This window comes from Polypterus senegalus, chromosome 4 (assembly GCF_016835505.1).
Source record: "Polypterus senegalus isolate Bchr_013 chromosome 4, ASM1683550v1, whole genome shotgun sequence".
NCBI lineage: Eukaryota > Metazoa > Chordata > Cladistia > Polypteriformes > Polypteridae > Polypterus > Polypterus senegalus.
The window spans coordinates 110,029,238-110,043,747 of NC_053157.1; the positions used below are offsets into that span (position 1 = coordinate 110,029,238).

The 14,510-nt window shown below is 36.7% G+C and overlaps 1 protein-coding gene across 1 annotated transcript in view; it reads right to left on the minus strand.

Annotated features, from left to right (window-relative positions):
* Nucleotides 1-1,491: 1,491 nt before the first annotated feature.
* Nucleotides 1,492-14,510, minus strand: part of LOC120528596 (pyroglutamylated RF-amide peptide receptor-like) — a 92,470-nt gene continuing 79,451 nt past the window's right edge. Inside the window, exons 3-6 of the mRNA XM_039752770.1 lie at nt 13,699-13,760; nt 11,764-11,999; nt 11,563-11,660; nt 1,492-4,089 (exon numbers count right to left, since the gene is read on the minus strand). Of these exons, the coding sequence (XP_039608704.1) occupies nt 3,701-4,089; nt 11,563-11,660; nt 11,764-11,999; nt 13,699-13,760 (785 nt within the window). The 3' untranslated portion in view covers nt 1,492-3,700. The remainder of the gene's footprint in view (nt 4,090-11,562; nt 11,661-11,763; nt 12,000-13,698; nt 13,761-14,510) is intronic.

The following is a 14,510-nucleotide window of genomic DNA, read 5'->3' on the forward strand; positions in this document are numbered from 1 at the left end:
CATTAAAAAAAGTTAGGGTAATTTAAAAAAAACTGGCAGTTGTGGAGCATTATATTTTTTCTTTCTTTCCTTATTTGCTAATAATAGTATTAATCAATAGTAGGAACCAAAATATGGAGCTGTCACCTGGAGAATTTATTGTGAAAACAGCATTTAATGGGCTCCTTGCAAGCTGCATGTGCTTGAAATCGAAAAGTACATGTAACCTACAGAACATTATGTTTAAATATATTCAAATAATCACCTATTTTTAATTTTTATTCCTTTATTTGAAAGAAAACATTATTACAGAACTCAGTCAAAAAAAATAAAAATAACATAGCAATCCATAAAACTTACCATACGATCCCCAAAGACAGTTGTACAACTAGAAAGCCCCCTCTTACATGTTTCTGTCTATAGCAGTGCTTCTCATACTCGGTCCTGGGGACCCATTGTGGTTGCAGGTTTTTGTTCCAAACAACTTCTGTTTTTCATTGGACTCTTAGCCTAATTAAGTGAGTTATTATTTCCCAGTTTCTGTGTTTTGGAGTCAATATAGAAATTGCAAACTAATTTTGGTAGATTTTTTAATAAAATATACTAAGCGGTTATATGGAGAATATGTAGGGTTTTTATAAGTCTTTAACAATATTTTCAACCTAATTTTCATTCTGCTTTTCCAGGTGTTCTGGTTATTTGATTAATTATTTACTAATAGGCGGGTCTGACACTGAAGTCGCTGCAGCTTTCATCATCCTAGGTGTCTGCTATGCTGGTTGTTAATTGTCACTATTAGGGAAAAATGAAGGGAGCAAACTACACAGGAAAAGGGGAAAATACTGTTTTTACTTGTGTACCACACACCCCGTGTAAGATGCGCACCCTAATTTTTATTAGGAAAATCACGAAAATCGTTTTGCTCCATTTTCGACACACGTTGTGATTGTATAGGAAGTGTTTAGGGTACATTTTCTGCGAAATGCCCTTCTGTTTTTGTTGCATGACGAAAGTTTTTCTTTCTTCCGTCGCCAATCTCGAACACATGACTCTGGAACACCGTACTTGCGACCTGCTGCCTGATTTCCTATCTTCTCTGCTTCCAAAATCACTTTTAGTTTCTCGCCCGCTGTAAAGGAGCGTAAATGCTTGCTACTATCCATGCTGAATGACGACACCAAACTGATTCAAAAACAAATGTGGGAGAGAGAGAGTGAGCGAGCCCAAGCAGAAGAAGTAAACATTACAGAATTACATTTCCTCATGCATGACGCGCACCTGATTTTCTAATGTTAATGTTAAGAGAGTTAAGCATTTATAGCTTTGGAAAAAATAGAAATAATGTATTATACAAGTCAAAAACATACTGTTGTGTTTTTCTGACTGCAGAGAACAGTTAAAAAGACCAGCTAATTAAATAAGATTAGTTGTTATCAATTATTATCACTGATTGTAAATCTGGTTGGAGCAAAAACCTTCAGCCATAGTGGGTCCCCAGGACCGAGTCTGGGAAACACTGTTCTATAGAATATAACAGCAAGTAAAATAATAAAGTCTGTACAGTAACAGGACATATTTACTTTAGCATTACATTCATGAGTTCTAAGTTCTTAATAGATCTTCATAGAGAAAATGTATCTTGTTTTAAATATAAGTTCATATAAAGCATCACTTTCTTACTCAGTTATAGAGGGTGGACTGGTGTTCTTCCAATTGAGCAATATAAGTGTTTGTTCAACTAGTGCATTATAGGACATTACAATTGATTTTTCGTACTTGAATATGTATTTCTAATATGAAATCTTCAGACTTCAGATGTGGATTCAAATGACAGACTGATATGCTGCCATATATGCATTTGAAAGCATAATAGAATTTCTTTCACTTGTGGGGTATTTATCTGTCAGACCTAATGACTTCTTCATTTCCTTTAATAAGTTAAAATAGAAGCCAACAATCTTAGACCCAGATTTTGGAATTAGGTTTAAAGTTAGAAACTAAATATGACTGCAAAAGGAATACACTTTTCTCAGAGGCTGTCTCAGGGTAGAAATTCACTGAGGGTGACACTCCCTCTCATCTGCTTCTCCCCCTTGAAACAGCAATAGGACATGAACTTGGAGCCTTGGAATTACAGAAGACATTGCTCAGCCAGTGCAGCTAAGTGTGGGGGTGGGGGGTGGGGTTACTAAACATGAGCAAATTACTTAGGAGAGACAAATGGTGCTGTGACCTGGAATTGCTCACTCAGGGGCCAAGTACAGTGTAGAAAGTAGAAAGTGGTGAGTGTAGCAAGTCTGAGAGAGAAGGAGAGGAAGAGAGAGACAGCCTGCTGCTAAGCAAGAGGTGACGTCACAGTTAGAAGTCTGATTGCTGGTGGGGTTGACAGAGCTCTCCTTCAGCTTCACTGGCTAAAATGTGTGTTCTGAAACCCAGAGGCTCCAAGTTTGAAACCCACTGCTATCAAGGAGGATGAGCAATTGTGGACCTAGGGTAGTCATTCTGAGAAAAATTCCTGAGCAAATATAGGGGATTCTAAAGCAGTTTACAGTTAACAATGTGGCTCAAAATACAAGCCAACTGCTAACAAGCACCAGTCTGTGTTTATCAAAATGTAAGAGAAAAAAGGAAGAATTAAAACTGCTTATCCTCAATATTAAATAATCACATGCATTTCAATTATAAATAAATAGATTCTAGTCAAAAAATCAGTGGAGTTAAAGTCCACAGGCCTTCTAAGATTGAGGATGTGAGCAAACACATTGGAGTAATGATGCACCTATCTGAAAAGAAAGAAAAAAATATACACAAGGGCAATAGTGGGTAAGAACTGCTACATCCTATATCATGTTTTTAAATCTACTCACAACTTAGGTGTTGTTTTTGACACTAATTTATTATTTTGTACACACATTACTGCCCTTTCCAAGACCTGATTTTCAAGTGAAGTGTTTTTTAAAAAGAAAAATCACCAGTGCTATATCAACTAGTACAGTGTTTCCATAACTCTCAGAAGTACAGTATATATATGCAAACAATGGTTCCATATATGCACTTTAAGTGATAATTTAACAATGCTAAATTTGCCATGTTACCCAAGATACTCAAAAAATCATCAATTCTTTCATTTTATGTTATAATGATTTTTCTATTCCCTTCCTGAACTAAATTGAAATCACTGTTGCAGTGATCAATACCACAGCCAGTATTCCTGACAATTGAATTGTTGCCTTTAAATCCCCCTTATATATTTTTTTGCATAATTTGAACTGTTCTGTCAAATAAATATGTCGAAAGCTTCAGGCATTGTTTAATAAAACTTATTAGTACATACGCTAAACAGATGCATTTTTATGGTACAAACAAATCAAAGCTCATTAAATGTTTTGTAAACATTGCTTATGAGCTTTTCAGTTTACTTTAAATAAAAATATTTAAATATTTCCCTTTCATTTTGAATCCTCGCTTTCCATTACATGGTCACAGGGCATTCTGTCACAGAAGGATCGGCCACACGACAAAAAATAACTCTAAATGGAACACTACTCCATCACAGGGCTCAGTCACTAACTTACTTATAATGGATCAGTTTATCTAAACGCACATAACTTCCAGATTGTTCAGAACATGCACATGAGCATATCAAAATGTGCAAACCTTAATATTGACAGTGAGTATTCCTGGATCTTTTGAATGGCAAGTCCATAGTGCCTCTGTATACTTACTTCTGAGGATGAACTGTTACTTCAGACACAAACAGTGTCATACATCTTGCACTGTTTCTAATAGGAAAAGGCTGTTCCAGAAACCGTACTTCTATATTTCCTTCTGCAAAGTCCTTTTTGCTTTCATCTACAAGGTTATCTCTCTGTGTGAAGCCTAACCGTGGCTGGCTTAGAGATGTGCAACCAGAATTGTGTTGTCTCCTGAAAGACATTGTGCCATCCTTCAGAGCACAGAAGCAAAGAGCAGATAAGAAATTCTTCTTAAAATTTTCATTCATGAATGCGTAGACAATGGGATTGCAGATTGAGTTAAAGAATCCAACGACATGAACAACAGCAAATACCATCTTGATAGTGACCTCATCATATTCATTCTCAAAGGAACCTGTGAAGAAGCACACGGAAATGTAGAGGTTTTACAAATGAGGGATGACAATTCAGTCCGTCAAGTTCATTCTGTTAGCTAATAGCTTATTTTTGAAGAAAACATTGAGTATAATAAAGCCAGCATTAATTCTGTATAATTCAAAACATAGTGAGTAAGGCCAATAGAAGGATTAAAGTTTTATTTGTAAAAGAAAGGTCTTCGTAATTACTGTATATATTTTAGCATTTATGGTATCATTCAGGGCTCAGTCCTTGCCACATGTGCACAGCCTATTTTCAATAAAGTTTCTCTGTTTAGCCTATTAGCTTGCACTGCCTACCTAATCATCCATTGATTTAAACACTGTAATGAATAGCACACATAAACTGGCATCCCAACCAAGATTAAACAAGGATCCTTACCCGGCCAGAAGGCCAGTACAATGGAACTATTGGGGGTGTTGAGAATTTTCTCCCCCATTGTGCTTGGTAGATGCCTCCTTGGGTTGGGACTCCGACACAGAAGCCTGCAGGGCATGGTGAAACCTGTAGTCCCGTGAGGCTGCCCTGTTGGTTTCTGTGGGGGTCACCAGGAGGAGCTGAAAGAATTCACAGTCTCTTCTTTTTGGAACTTCCAATTGACCCAGAAGTGCTTCCAACAAGATATGCCCTAGTGCGAGAAGTACTCCTGGGTCTAGCATAAAAAGCACTGCTCAACCTCATCCAGGAGAGTTGGATCTGGTGGAAGGAGGACAAAGCTTGTCTGGGTGATGTGAAGGAGAGAAAGAAGAGAGAAGACTTGTATTGTGGTTGGTTGATGCCCTGTTTAATGCCTTTGTGCAAGGTATTTTGTATAAATAAACCTTTTATTTATACCAGCACTTGCATTGGTGAAATTATGTGTTGGGTTTGGGGTGCTATATACCACTTATTTTCTAACCTGCTTCTCCAATTCTGGATCACAGGAAATCCAGCCTGCTAAGTGGAAAAATGGATTCAGCCCTGGGCAAAATACATACTCACTATAGGCAACTTATACAAGCAAAGTATTTTCTCTGACAATAAGGAAGAGACCACAAAAAATATGTGAACAACCTAAAATTTCTGCACTTACAGTAATCAATTCAACCATACGCCCAAGAGCTGTCAGGCAGGGAATTTATAACGATTGGCGCTAAAGTCCTCTCATACAAAAACATCAGTGCGCTTTTCACCTTTCTTAAACTAAAATTTTTCCATCATAAACTGTTTCTGCAACTTATAAGATTTAGTGAAAAATGCAATTTTTGTTTTTTTTTTAGTTTGTTACATTTGTTTTCATGGCATAAGTATTTTTTTGACACAAAATTTAATTTGAAGAATCTTTTGAGTATATTTATAACATCTTCTATATTAATGTCTTCTTTGTTCTTAATATTAATTCAAGTGGTCAAGTCAGCTCAGGTTGGGGAGCATGCACTGGTACAGTGCGTTGCCACACACACCACATGACGAAGTAGCTCAGAATCCGGGTTGGCAACCCCCCAAGCAGACAAGTGGTCCAGAGCCACCACCAGGAAATGACCAAATATTTGCTGCAGCCTGGTGTTACGTGGGTGTCTCCTTGGCCTGGTCCAACAATGAGGATCTTGTGAGCAGGATCACCCTCAGATAATGACCTAATGTTGCATTTCCTCTATCATTCTATATTTACACAGATCATTGTAGACACAGAACATACATGAAATTTATGTATTTCAAATCACAGTATTACATTACCTATATAATTCTTTATAAATGCATAGTCTGATAAACACTTCAGCTGTGAGGATTGCTGCCGGGTGATGCCTTCATCTGACTTAATTTGGGTGGTGCAGAAGGCTGCGTTCTGCTAATGCACTCATTTGCAAAGCAAAAGCGGGCTATTAGCACAGTGATAAGGAGCTACAAGCTTCTTGGTGTGTGTTAGGAAAATTTAAGGAGGTCAGGGACAATAAGAAAAATTGTAAGCTTCAGGGATTCTAGTGTTAGACACAAGAAAAAAAAGACATTGATCAAGCAATTGTTGATAGTCTTTTATCATCTTACAGTACTTAGAAGTTATGGGTGGGACCTAATACTGAGATTTATAAAGGAAAAATGTAATTAATACCAATATCACACACATGATTTGTACAATTAGAAACTGAGAGTAAGTAGAAAAACTAGGTCAACTTCAAATTATAGTGGGATTTCAAGAAGTCCTAAATGGGGGAAATATATGGCATTTTTAGTTAATATACAATAATCTTTTAAAATGTATTGCAGGTATATATATTAAGCCATAGTAGAATTAATTGCTAAACACAATGAGAAGGATTGAGCATAACTCAAAGGTTAACTAAATGTAACTTAAAGCTGAAAAAGCAGGAGGTCTTTGCTCAGTCTTAGAGAAACATCTTAATATTTTTTTCTGAGGTTAGAATGAGGTAACTGAAAGAAACGAACACCCCTCCATGAAGCAGAGATAAATTAATGGGAAAGTCCATACATTCCTCCTATGAAGCAATTCTAAGATCAATAGGACAATACACAAAACTACCTTATTAATGAAGTGTTCAGAATAATGGTAGAATCAACATGGTGGAGTTAGTTGATTGAAGGAGGTAATAAAGTTCTGCATATTAAAAGTCAAATGATGTGATGTATTAGATAAGGTAATGGTAATCAGAAAAAAATATAAAAGCAGATGAATTCTTTAATTGATTGCTCACTCTATGGACTGAGACAAATGTGCATAACTATGTGCAAATAAAGACATGTTCTGCATTCTCATTGGGGCTCAATGACTGCCTGATTCAAAGATAAAGGAAAGTTTATTTTTACTACATACATTAGGTGACTTCTACTTGATTAGTAATAAAGGCTGAGTAACTCTGTATGGCTGGGTGAATATGCAGGAAACAGGAACAAACAAAGGCATCATACAAGATAAGAGATTTTTCGCTATGTAAATGTGTCAGTTTCACAGGGATTTCGCCCTCCCAAAAGAGACGTGTTTCCTATTAAACTAAAAGTTCAGAAAAAACAGTGAGACTGCAGAACTAAGGGATTATTGATTATTGCATATAAGTGAAGTTCATGCTTGTCTATCACTCCAAGTTAGGGGACCTGGGTCTTTGGTTCAATAATCAAACACTTTGATAAGGTATCTTTGAACTGATCACTTTGGAATTGCTCCTCACCTGGCCGAGGCCAAAGGCCACCTCAGTGAGTTACACTTGGAAGTTCTAATTGGAGGGCTGGACAAAAAGCAGGTAAAAATCCTAAAATACAACGTGATAGTCTGGGATCCATGGTCACCATCCTATTGTGTCAAGGAAGTGGCTCTGAGGCTAGGGATCTGCACTGGCAATCAGAAGGTTGGTGGTTCGAATCCTGTAAATGCCACCTTGCTCTGTTGGGCCTTTGAGCAAGGCCCTTAACCTGCAATTGCTGACTGCTTTGAGTAGTGAGAAAAGCACTATATAAATGCAAAAAATTATTATTAACATAAACAGCTCTTGCAGCTAAGCCTTTTGAAATAGAAGGCAGCTTGAAGACGCAGAAAAACTACAGTCATAGGCAGACAACAGACAGGTTCAAGAAGTTATAAGGTACTTTCTCACCTCTTTTACACAACACGATACCATTATAATATTTGTACATTTGATGACCACTACTACTAAAACACATTATAGCTTCCACAGGAGTTACAAGACACAGCCATTTACATACACACTTTCCATAGCTCCATACCTTTTCCATCCACTGCAACCTCTACTGATAATCACCCAATACATGGTGCCTTCATGTTTAGAATTCATAATCAGGTTTATAATTATATTGGTTTACTACACCCTTTGAAAGGCCAACCTCCAGTCTATGTCAATGTTTACATTATAGCTCTTTATAAAACACTTACACAGACACAGTCCTGAAATCTCTCTTCCTTTACTTTGAAAACAACTACATTTTATTTGCACTAGAAAAGTTAAACAACACAAAAAACAAACACCACAGACATACTGCACACAACAAGCTGCTGGTTTACAAGAAGTAAATATGTAATCTCTAGCACCAAAAATGTCATGATGTTCCCAAATTAAATTCTATTGCGTATGTGTTTACTATAAACAATGGGCAAATCCCATCTAATACAGTTCCAGTAAGCTTTTTCAGCAGTATGTATGCAGTGTCAACAGCCCATGAGATCTGCTATTGATTATACCTCAGGACATGCTAACTACAGGTTCAGAATTTATAATTTAAGTTTATTTTTATGAAGGTGAACTTTCAGTTCCCTATTATTTGAGGACCAGAGGTCCACGTGTTCATCTTGATTCTTTTTAAATACTGAAGCCCAAATTCCAGAAAACTCTCCTAACTGGAGCAGCTTAACTTGCACCAGCTGTTAATCTGGGGTCTAGTTGCTCTTCCTCTCAGCCTGCTCTTCTATATAGACCATTGTACTCAAATAATCTTGACATTAATTCAGACTCTAAAGGACAGTTGTTTTAATGTGTTGTGGGAGGATTTTTAATATCCACTGGCCATCATACCATTTTGCCCTTCATCAAATTACCATGGGTAAAAAATCTACACCCAGTTTTGCTTTATTATATAACTATCTCACCATCTAAAATTGTTTAACTGCAAGAACTCATGTCCACCCTTTACTTCTCATTGGTTGGGGAAATGCCATAGTCTGAGTTGATTTTTTTTTTGTGCCTTTTTCAAAATCAATGTGTTTATTGTGAGTGCTGCCATATTGTGGAATGTTTGCTACTAAATCGCCCCAGAAATGTACTGGAAGTGGCAGTGAGTGACATCATTGTCAAGGCAGAATAAAGGTGACCTTGTGCACTTCCTAGATAGTGTTCTTGGCAAATGATTCTTGTGCAAACAAAGTTTGAATACAAGTTTAGGTTTCCATTTTTGTTTGAGAATTGTGTGCTTTGAATTATCACTTGCGTGTTATCTGGATAACATCTTATTTTCTGGTCCCTTCATTCAGGCAGAACAACTCCCATGACTGTTGCCTCATAATGATAAAATCAAGCCAGTTTGAATTTGTTGTAACGAGTGATAGAGAACAATGGGGGTATTGAACTACATGATTAATGGTCTTGTGTGCATGTTGCCAATGTACACCACTTGAAGCAATTTCCTAAAATTACTTAAGATGAAAATCACTGAAAAAGGCATATAGTGTGATCCCTGCTTTAGTATAGAACTAGCAAAATACCCGCGCTTCGCAGTGGTGAAATACCTGTGGATTAAATAAAACCTACACAATAACTATAAAAATCGTAATAAATGAACAATGAAACAGCGGAGAACCCATGAATTAAATAAAAAGGTTGCTTCGTCGTTGAAGCAAGGAAAAAGGACTTTCTTATATGTCGTTCGTTTTTAAAACAGTGCAGAAGCTGTGAGAAAGCTGCTTCCTTGGTGAAGGTCGTAAACGAAAGAAGACACCGCAGTGAACACAGAAGAAAACCCGTGGATTAAATAAAACCTACACAATAACTATAAAAATCGTAATAAATGAACAATGAAACAGCGGAGAACCCGTGGATTAAATAAAAGGCTGCCGTTGGCGAAGCAAGGAAAAAGGACTTTCTTATATATCGTTCGTTTATAAAACAGTGCAGAAGCTGTGAGAAAGCTGCTTCCTTCGCAAAGTAAGGAAACGACTGAAGAGACGCGGGGCGCGTAAGTGTTACAAGGCAGCTGAAGCGCTGCATTATGGGATCTGTAGTTTATTGTGTTACCAGCGCTTCATATCCCCGGGCCATTAATAACAATAATACAGTATATAAAATGATCTCGGGCGGATATAATTACACGCCGGGCGGATGTGGCCTCGGGCCTTGAGTTTGACACATATGGACTAAATAGAACTTGAAAAGATATATTTTTTCGTACATCGAGCCCGCGTGCTATTGTGGTTTTGCCTGCATGCCTCAATAAGTCATCCTCCCCTCGCTCTTACTTTTTTACCGTTCATCTAATGAATACACTGAGTATGGCTTTACCAAAACAATCATTGATGGCGAATAAAGTATCCATTATTCGAGTATGTAGATCGGGTATATATATACATATATATATACCAGCGTATCGCAGCGAGACGTAGTGTGTTAAAGAAGCTATGAAAAAGAAAAGGGAACATTTTAAAAATAACGTAACATGACTGTCAATATACAGTAATTGTTTTGTGAGTTTTACTGAGTGTTGCTGTCATCAAGGATTTGATTATCATTATTTCTTTCAATCAGGTTCGTATTTGTAGGATGTGTTGTGTTCAAGTTACATTCCGTGTTTGTCAATCGTTGTAAAGATGACAGGTTTCATTCATCGATTCGTTTCTTACTGCATCAATAAACAGCTTGTCTTCTTCTTTATCTGAGACCCAACACACTGCATGCACGGGTTTTTTTTTTTTACACTGTCTTCCTTTAGCGGGACATTGACTTTTTCCAGCGTGTGCTTTGTTTCCACAGTAGCTGCATTTATGAATATGCTTGTATGTATCAGACGCTTCATATTTTTTGCTGCCTTTTCACGTGTGTAATTCATTTTTTGTTCGGCGCTCTTTGGAACTGTTGCTTTTTGTCTGTGCACTGCGTCAGTTCACGTGAGCCACTCGGTGAACATGCATCGAAGTATCCCAGCTGTGCTGGTGCCATGACGTGCTATATCCATAGCTGTATCTAATGTTACCGAAGTCCCGGCACTTAAAACTTTCTCTCGCAGTTTCGCTGAGTTTGTGCCAAACACCACCCTGACCATCTCATCTTCCTCTGCATAAGCACAGTTTTTCACCCGTAAATATTTACCCGTGGCAGTTTGCTATTGTATTGCTGCTGACTGACGGCCTTATATGGGTAGGCACTAAATTACAAACGCCAGCGGCAGCCTGTCTATGAACTTAATTTAAAGTTTAGGTTTACATCGTGCTTTGTTTCCGAAGTAGCAGAACTCATGAATATGGTTGTATATGTCACTCGTTCGCTTCTTATTGTTTCGCTGCCTTCTCAATTATATAATGCATGTTTTCTTCAGCGCTTTTTGGGCCTCTTCCTGGTTTTCTACGTACTGCGTGATTACATGGAAGGCGTGATGATGTCACACAAAACTCCGCCCCCACGGGTTTCAAGCTCATCTCCATTACAGTAAATGGAGAAAAACAGCATCCAGTTATGACCATTACGCGTAGAATTTCGAAATGAAACCTGCCCAACTTTTGTAAGGAAGCTGTAAGGAATAACCCTACCATTTTTCAGCCTTCTACCTACACGGGAAGTTGGAGAATTAGTGATGAGTCAGTCAGTCAGTCAGTGAGTGAGTGAGTGAGTGAGTCAGTGAGGGCTTTGCCGTTTATTAGTATAGATTTATAAAAAACAACAAACAGAAATTAATGTTATCTACACTATAAAAATCACATTTAATATAAACACTAATGAGTAAAGTTTATTAAGCAACTTACTGTATTCTATTTTCATGTGAATCACATGAAAAGGAGCCCAGCAAACTGTGAATAGCACCACTACTGTCACCATCATCATAATGGCACGTTTCTTTTTCCTGCAAAAGAAAATGTGCAGGACATTAAATATATTAATTTAATCTTCATTAAAATAATGAAAATGATATTACTGAATTAACAGGATTAAAACATTTACTGCACCTGGCAATTTTTCCCATTTCCTTTCCATGGATCGTTTGCAGAACAGAAATATCTCCAACCTTTTTCCTAACCCATAACTCATATCCAATTTTACTATACAAGATGAGCATCAGGGTCAGAGGAAGGAGAAATAATATTACCAAGATGAAAGTTGTGTATATTTTTTGATGACTTGGTCCTATCCACTTTTCAAGGCAGCAAATATAATGCTGATCATAAAGAAAGTCATATTTAACCTATGAAAAAATTAAAAACAAAAAAGGTAAATGTTAAATAATAAATCATCAATTTAAAATACATTCAATCAAAAAAGTACTGAATGCAAACATCACACTCTATTGTTTCCACCGATATCACTTTAAAGAGAAGTTCATATTTTCTAATTTATACGTAACACTCACCAGAACTGTTGTCAATATCACAGATTGTTTTGCGACCTGACATTTGCGGGATAGACATATGAGCGCCAACAAAATAGGGCCGATTAAAACGCGGCATCAAAATCGCGCCGACAAAATCACGAAAGTTTCATTAAATATGAATTACTAATTTAAAGCATATATAATAATGTTTATTTTAGAAGTCAATATTATGAGACACGGTATGCCATCAGCATGGCACGCAGATAGTCCTTACGATCACGCCCTGCATATGTAGGAAGAATTGCAGCAAGACGTCTTGATAGTTAAACATATTTAGACTTGCTGGCTGCCTGACTGCTGGTAATTCCGCTTTGTATACGACGCGTTATGCCAACCCTCGACTGAGTTATTTGTTCGCGGCATGCCATCAGCAGTTATAACAGTTATAACCTAGCACATACTGTATACATAATGCGCACATACGCATCCCACTCTCTTGGCCTCTATCGCGATTTTGTCGTGGCGATTTTATCGGCGCGCATATGTCGAAAACCAGTTAGCAGGTTTGTCGGCGCTCATTTGTCCGTCGTGGTTTTGTCGGGGCTCATATGTCTATCGCGCTTTTGTCGGTGAACCGATTGTTTTATATCTGTTGATTGCCTAAAGGTATTTATAATGAAACCCAATCACAATCAAAACCCACCTTACATCTTTTATTTTAAAATAGCAACATCAAAAATCAAATTAGAACTTATCAAATCTAGAAACTAGAATCAAAACAATCCCACAGTAAATTTTAAATTGAGTCTGTACTGTCTGTCAGAAAGGCTGAGTTTTCTCATTACTAATATTTTGCAGTAGCAATAACATCTGTTAAAAAGTTTCTTTTCAGTGTTTCAGGTACAACATCATTGGTGTTACAATGGCCAGTAAATGCACCCTAATTCTCATTAAATTCAAGGGCTGCACTGTGTCACAAATATGACAATTTTACAGTGACTATGTGGGTTAATTTAGTTTCTAATGAACTAAGGCTCTGTTAGTGATGATTTGTTTCTGCATCTTGCAAAGTTGTCATGTGCTTGCTTATACAATATATCTATACTCATTCCAATTTTCTGTACTTTCCAATTCAAGGTTTTGTGAGCTGAAGTTAGTCCATGCATAGATACAAGTCAATTGCAAGATATATTTATTCACACTGGGAAATTTGAATTGCTCAACTGCTTAAGAGTATGTTTTTAATGCTGCTGGCAGGGAACACAGTGAAAGCAAATACAATAAACTCCACATACAAGGTGCCCAAGATTGCATTCAAACTGTGATCCAGTTTCAATGGCAGTGCTATGCAATGCATACTCATTCTGCTAATATTTGCAAATGCAGATTTGTTTTTTTTTTAATTATTAAATACTTAGGGCAGTCTTTACTTTTTACTTAGTAACTTATTTTGGGATTTGTAATTGAAATCACAGAAGATATACATTTTAAGGCAATGTGTATACATTATTTCATAAACTGTAAGCTAAATAAATCTAATAATGCATAACAATATGTAAATGTATCAACATACCTCAAGTCTTTGTACATAAAGCAAAGGAGAACCAACTATAGCCGCCAGTATCCACACTACACCTATAACAGGAGGAAATTTTTGATTAGAAAAGGAATTAATAATAATAGAAAATGTAAAGTGTTTAAAAGAATCCATTCTGCAACACATAAAATTAGTAACAGTAACTTTTGGTCTACAGTTTTAATGTATAATCCCTGAGCTCCTGTGTTCATACTGGGAAATCCTCATGGAGCAAGTGTTTGTAATTACATTTAAATGAAAAGTGATATTTGAAACAAAGATGAGATGATTAACCAGATATACACATGATCAACAAAAGCTAATGTTTTCTAAAAGAGTTGTAATTTAGCACCTGTTTCACTGAAGCAATATTTAAAATTGTAGAAGTGCCATATTTCTTAACCAATTAAGAAGCATAAATACATATAAATAAGTGCTTTTTATTATTTGGTCAATTTGGTTTTGTGTTTCAAGAAATTACCATATATGCATTCATTGACTAAAACTGCAAGTAAGGTTGAAAGGGGCTCTTGTGAGTTATTAAGTTTAAATAGGACATATGATGTGTCCTATTAGATAGTTTGTTAATAACGACTGAAAGAGATCAACTGTCTTTATCTTGGAGCTTAAATGAAATTGATCACTATCCAATGATATAAAAAGTGATTATTTGGGGTAAATGTCATCTCCAGGTGATAAGTACTGAATGAACAAAGCTAAACACAAGGAAGCTTCAAACCAATTGTGACAAAAGAAAGTAAGGAATACCATCTGACAGTGTCAGTTAATAAAATATCATATAAACTGTA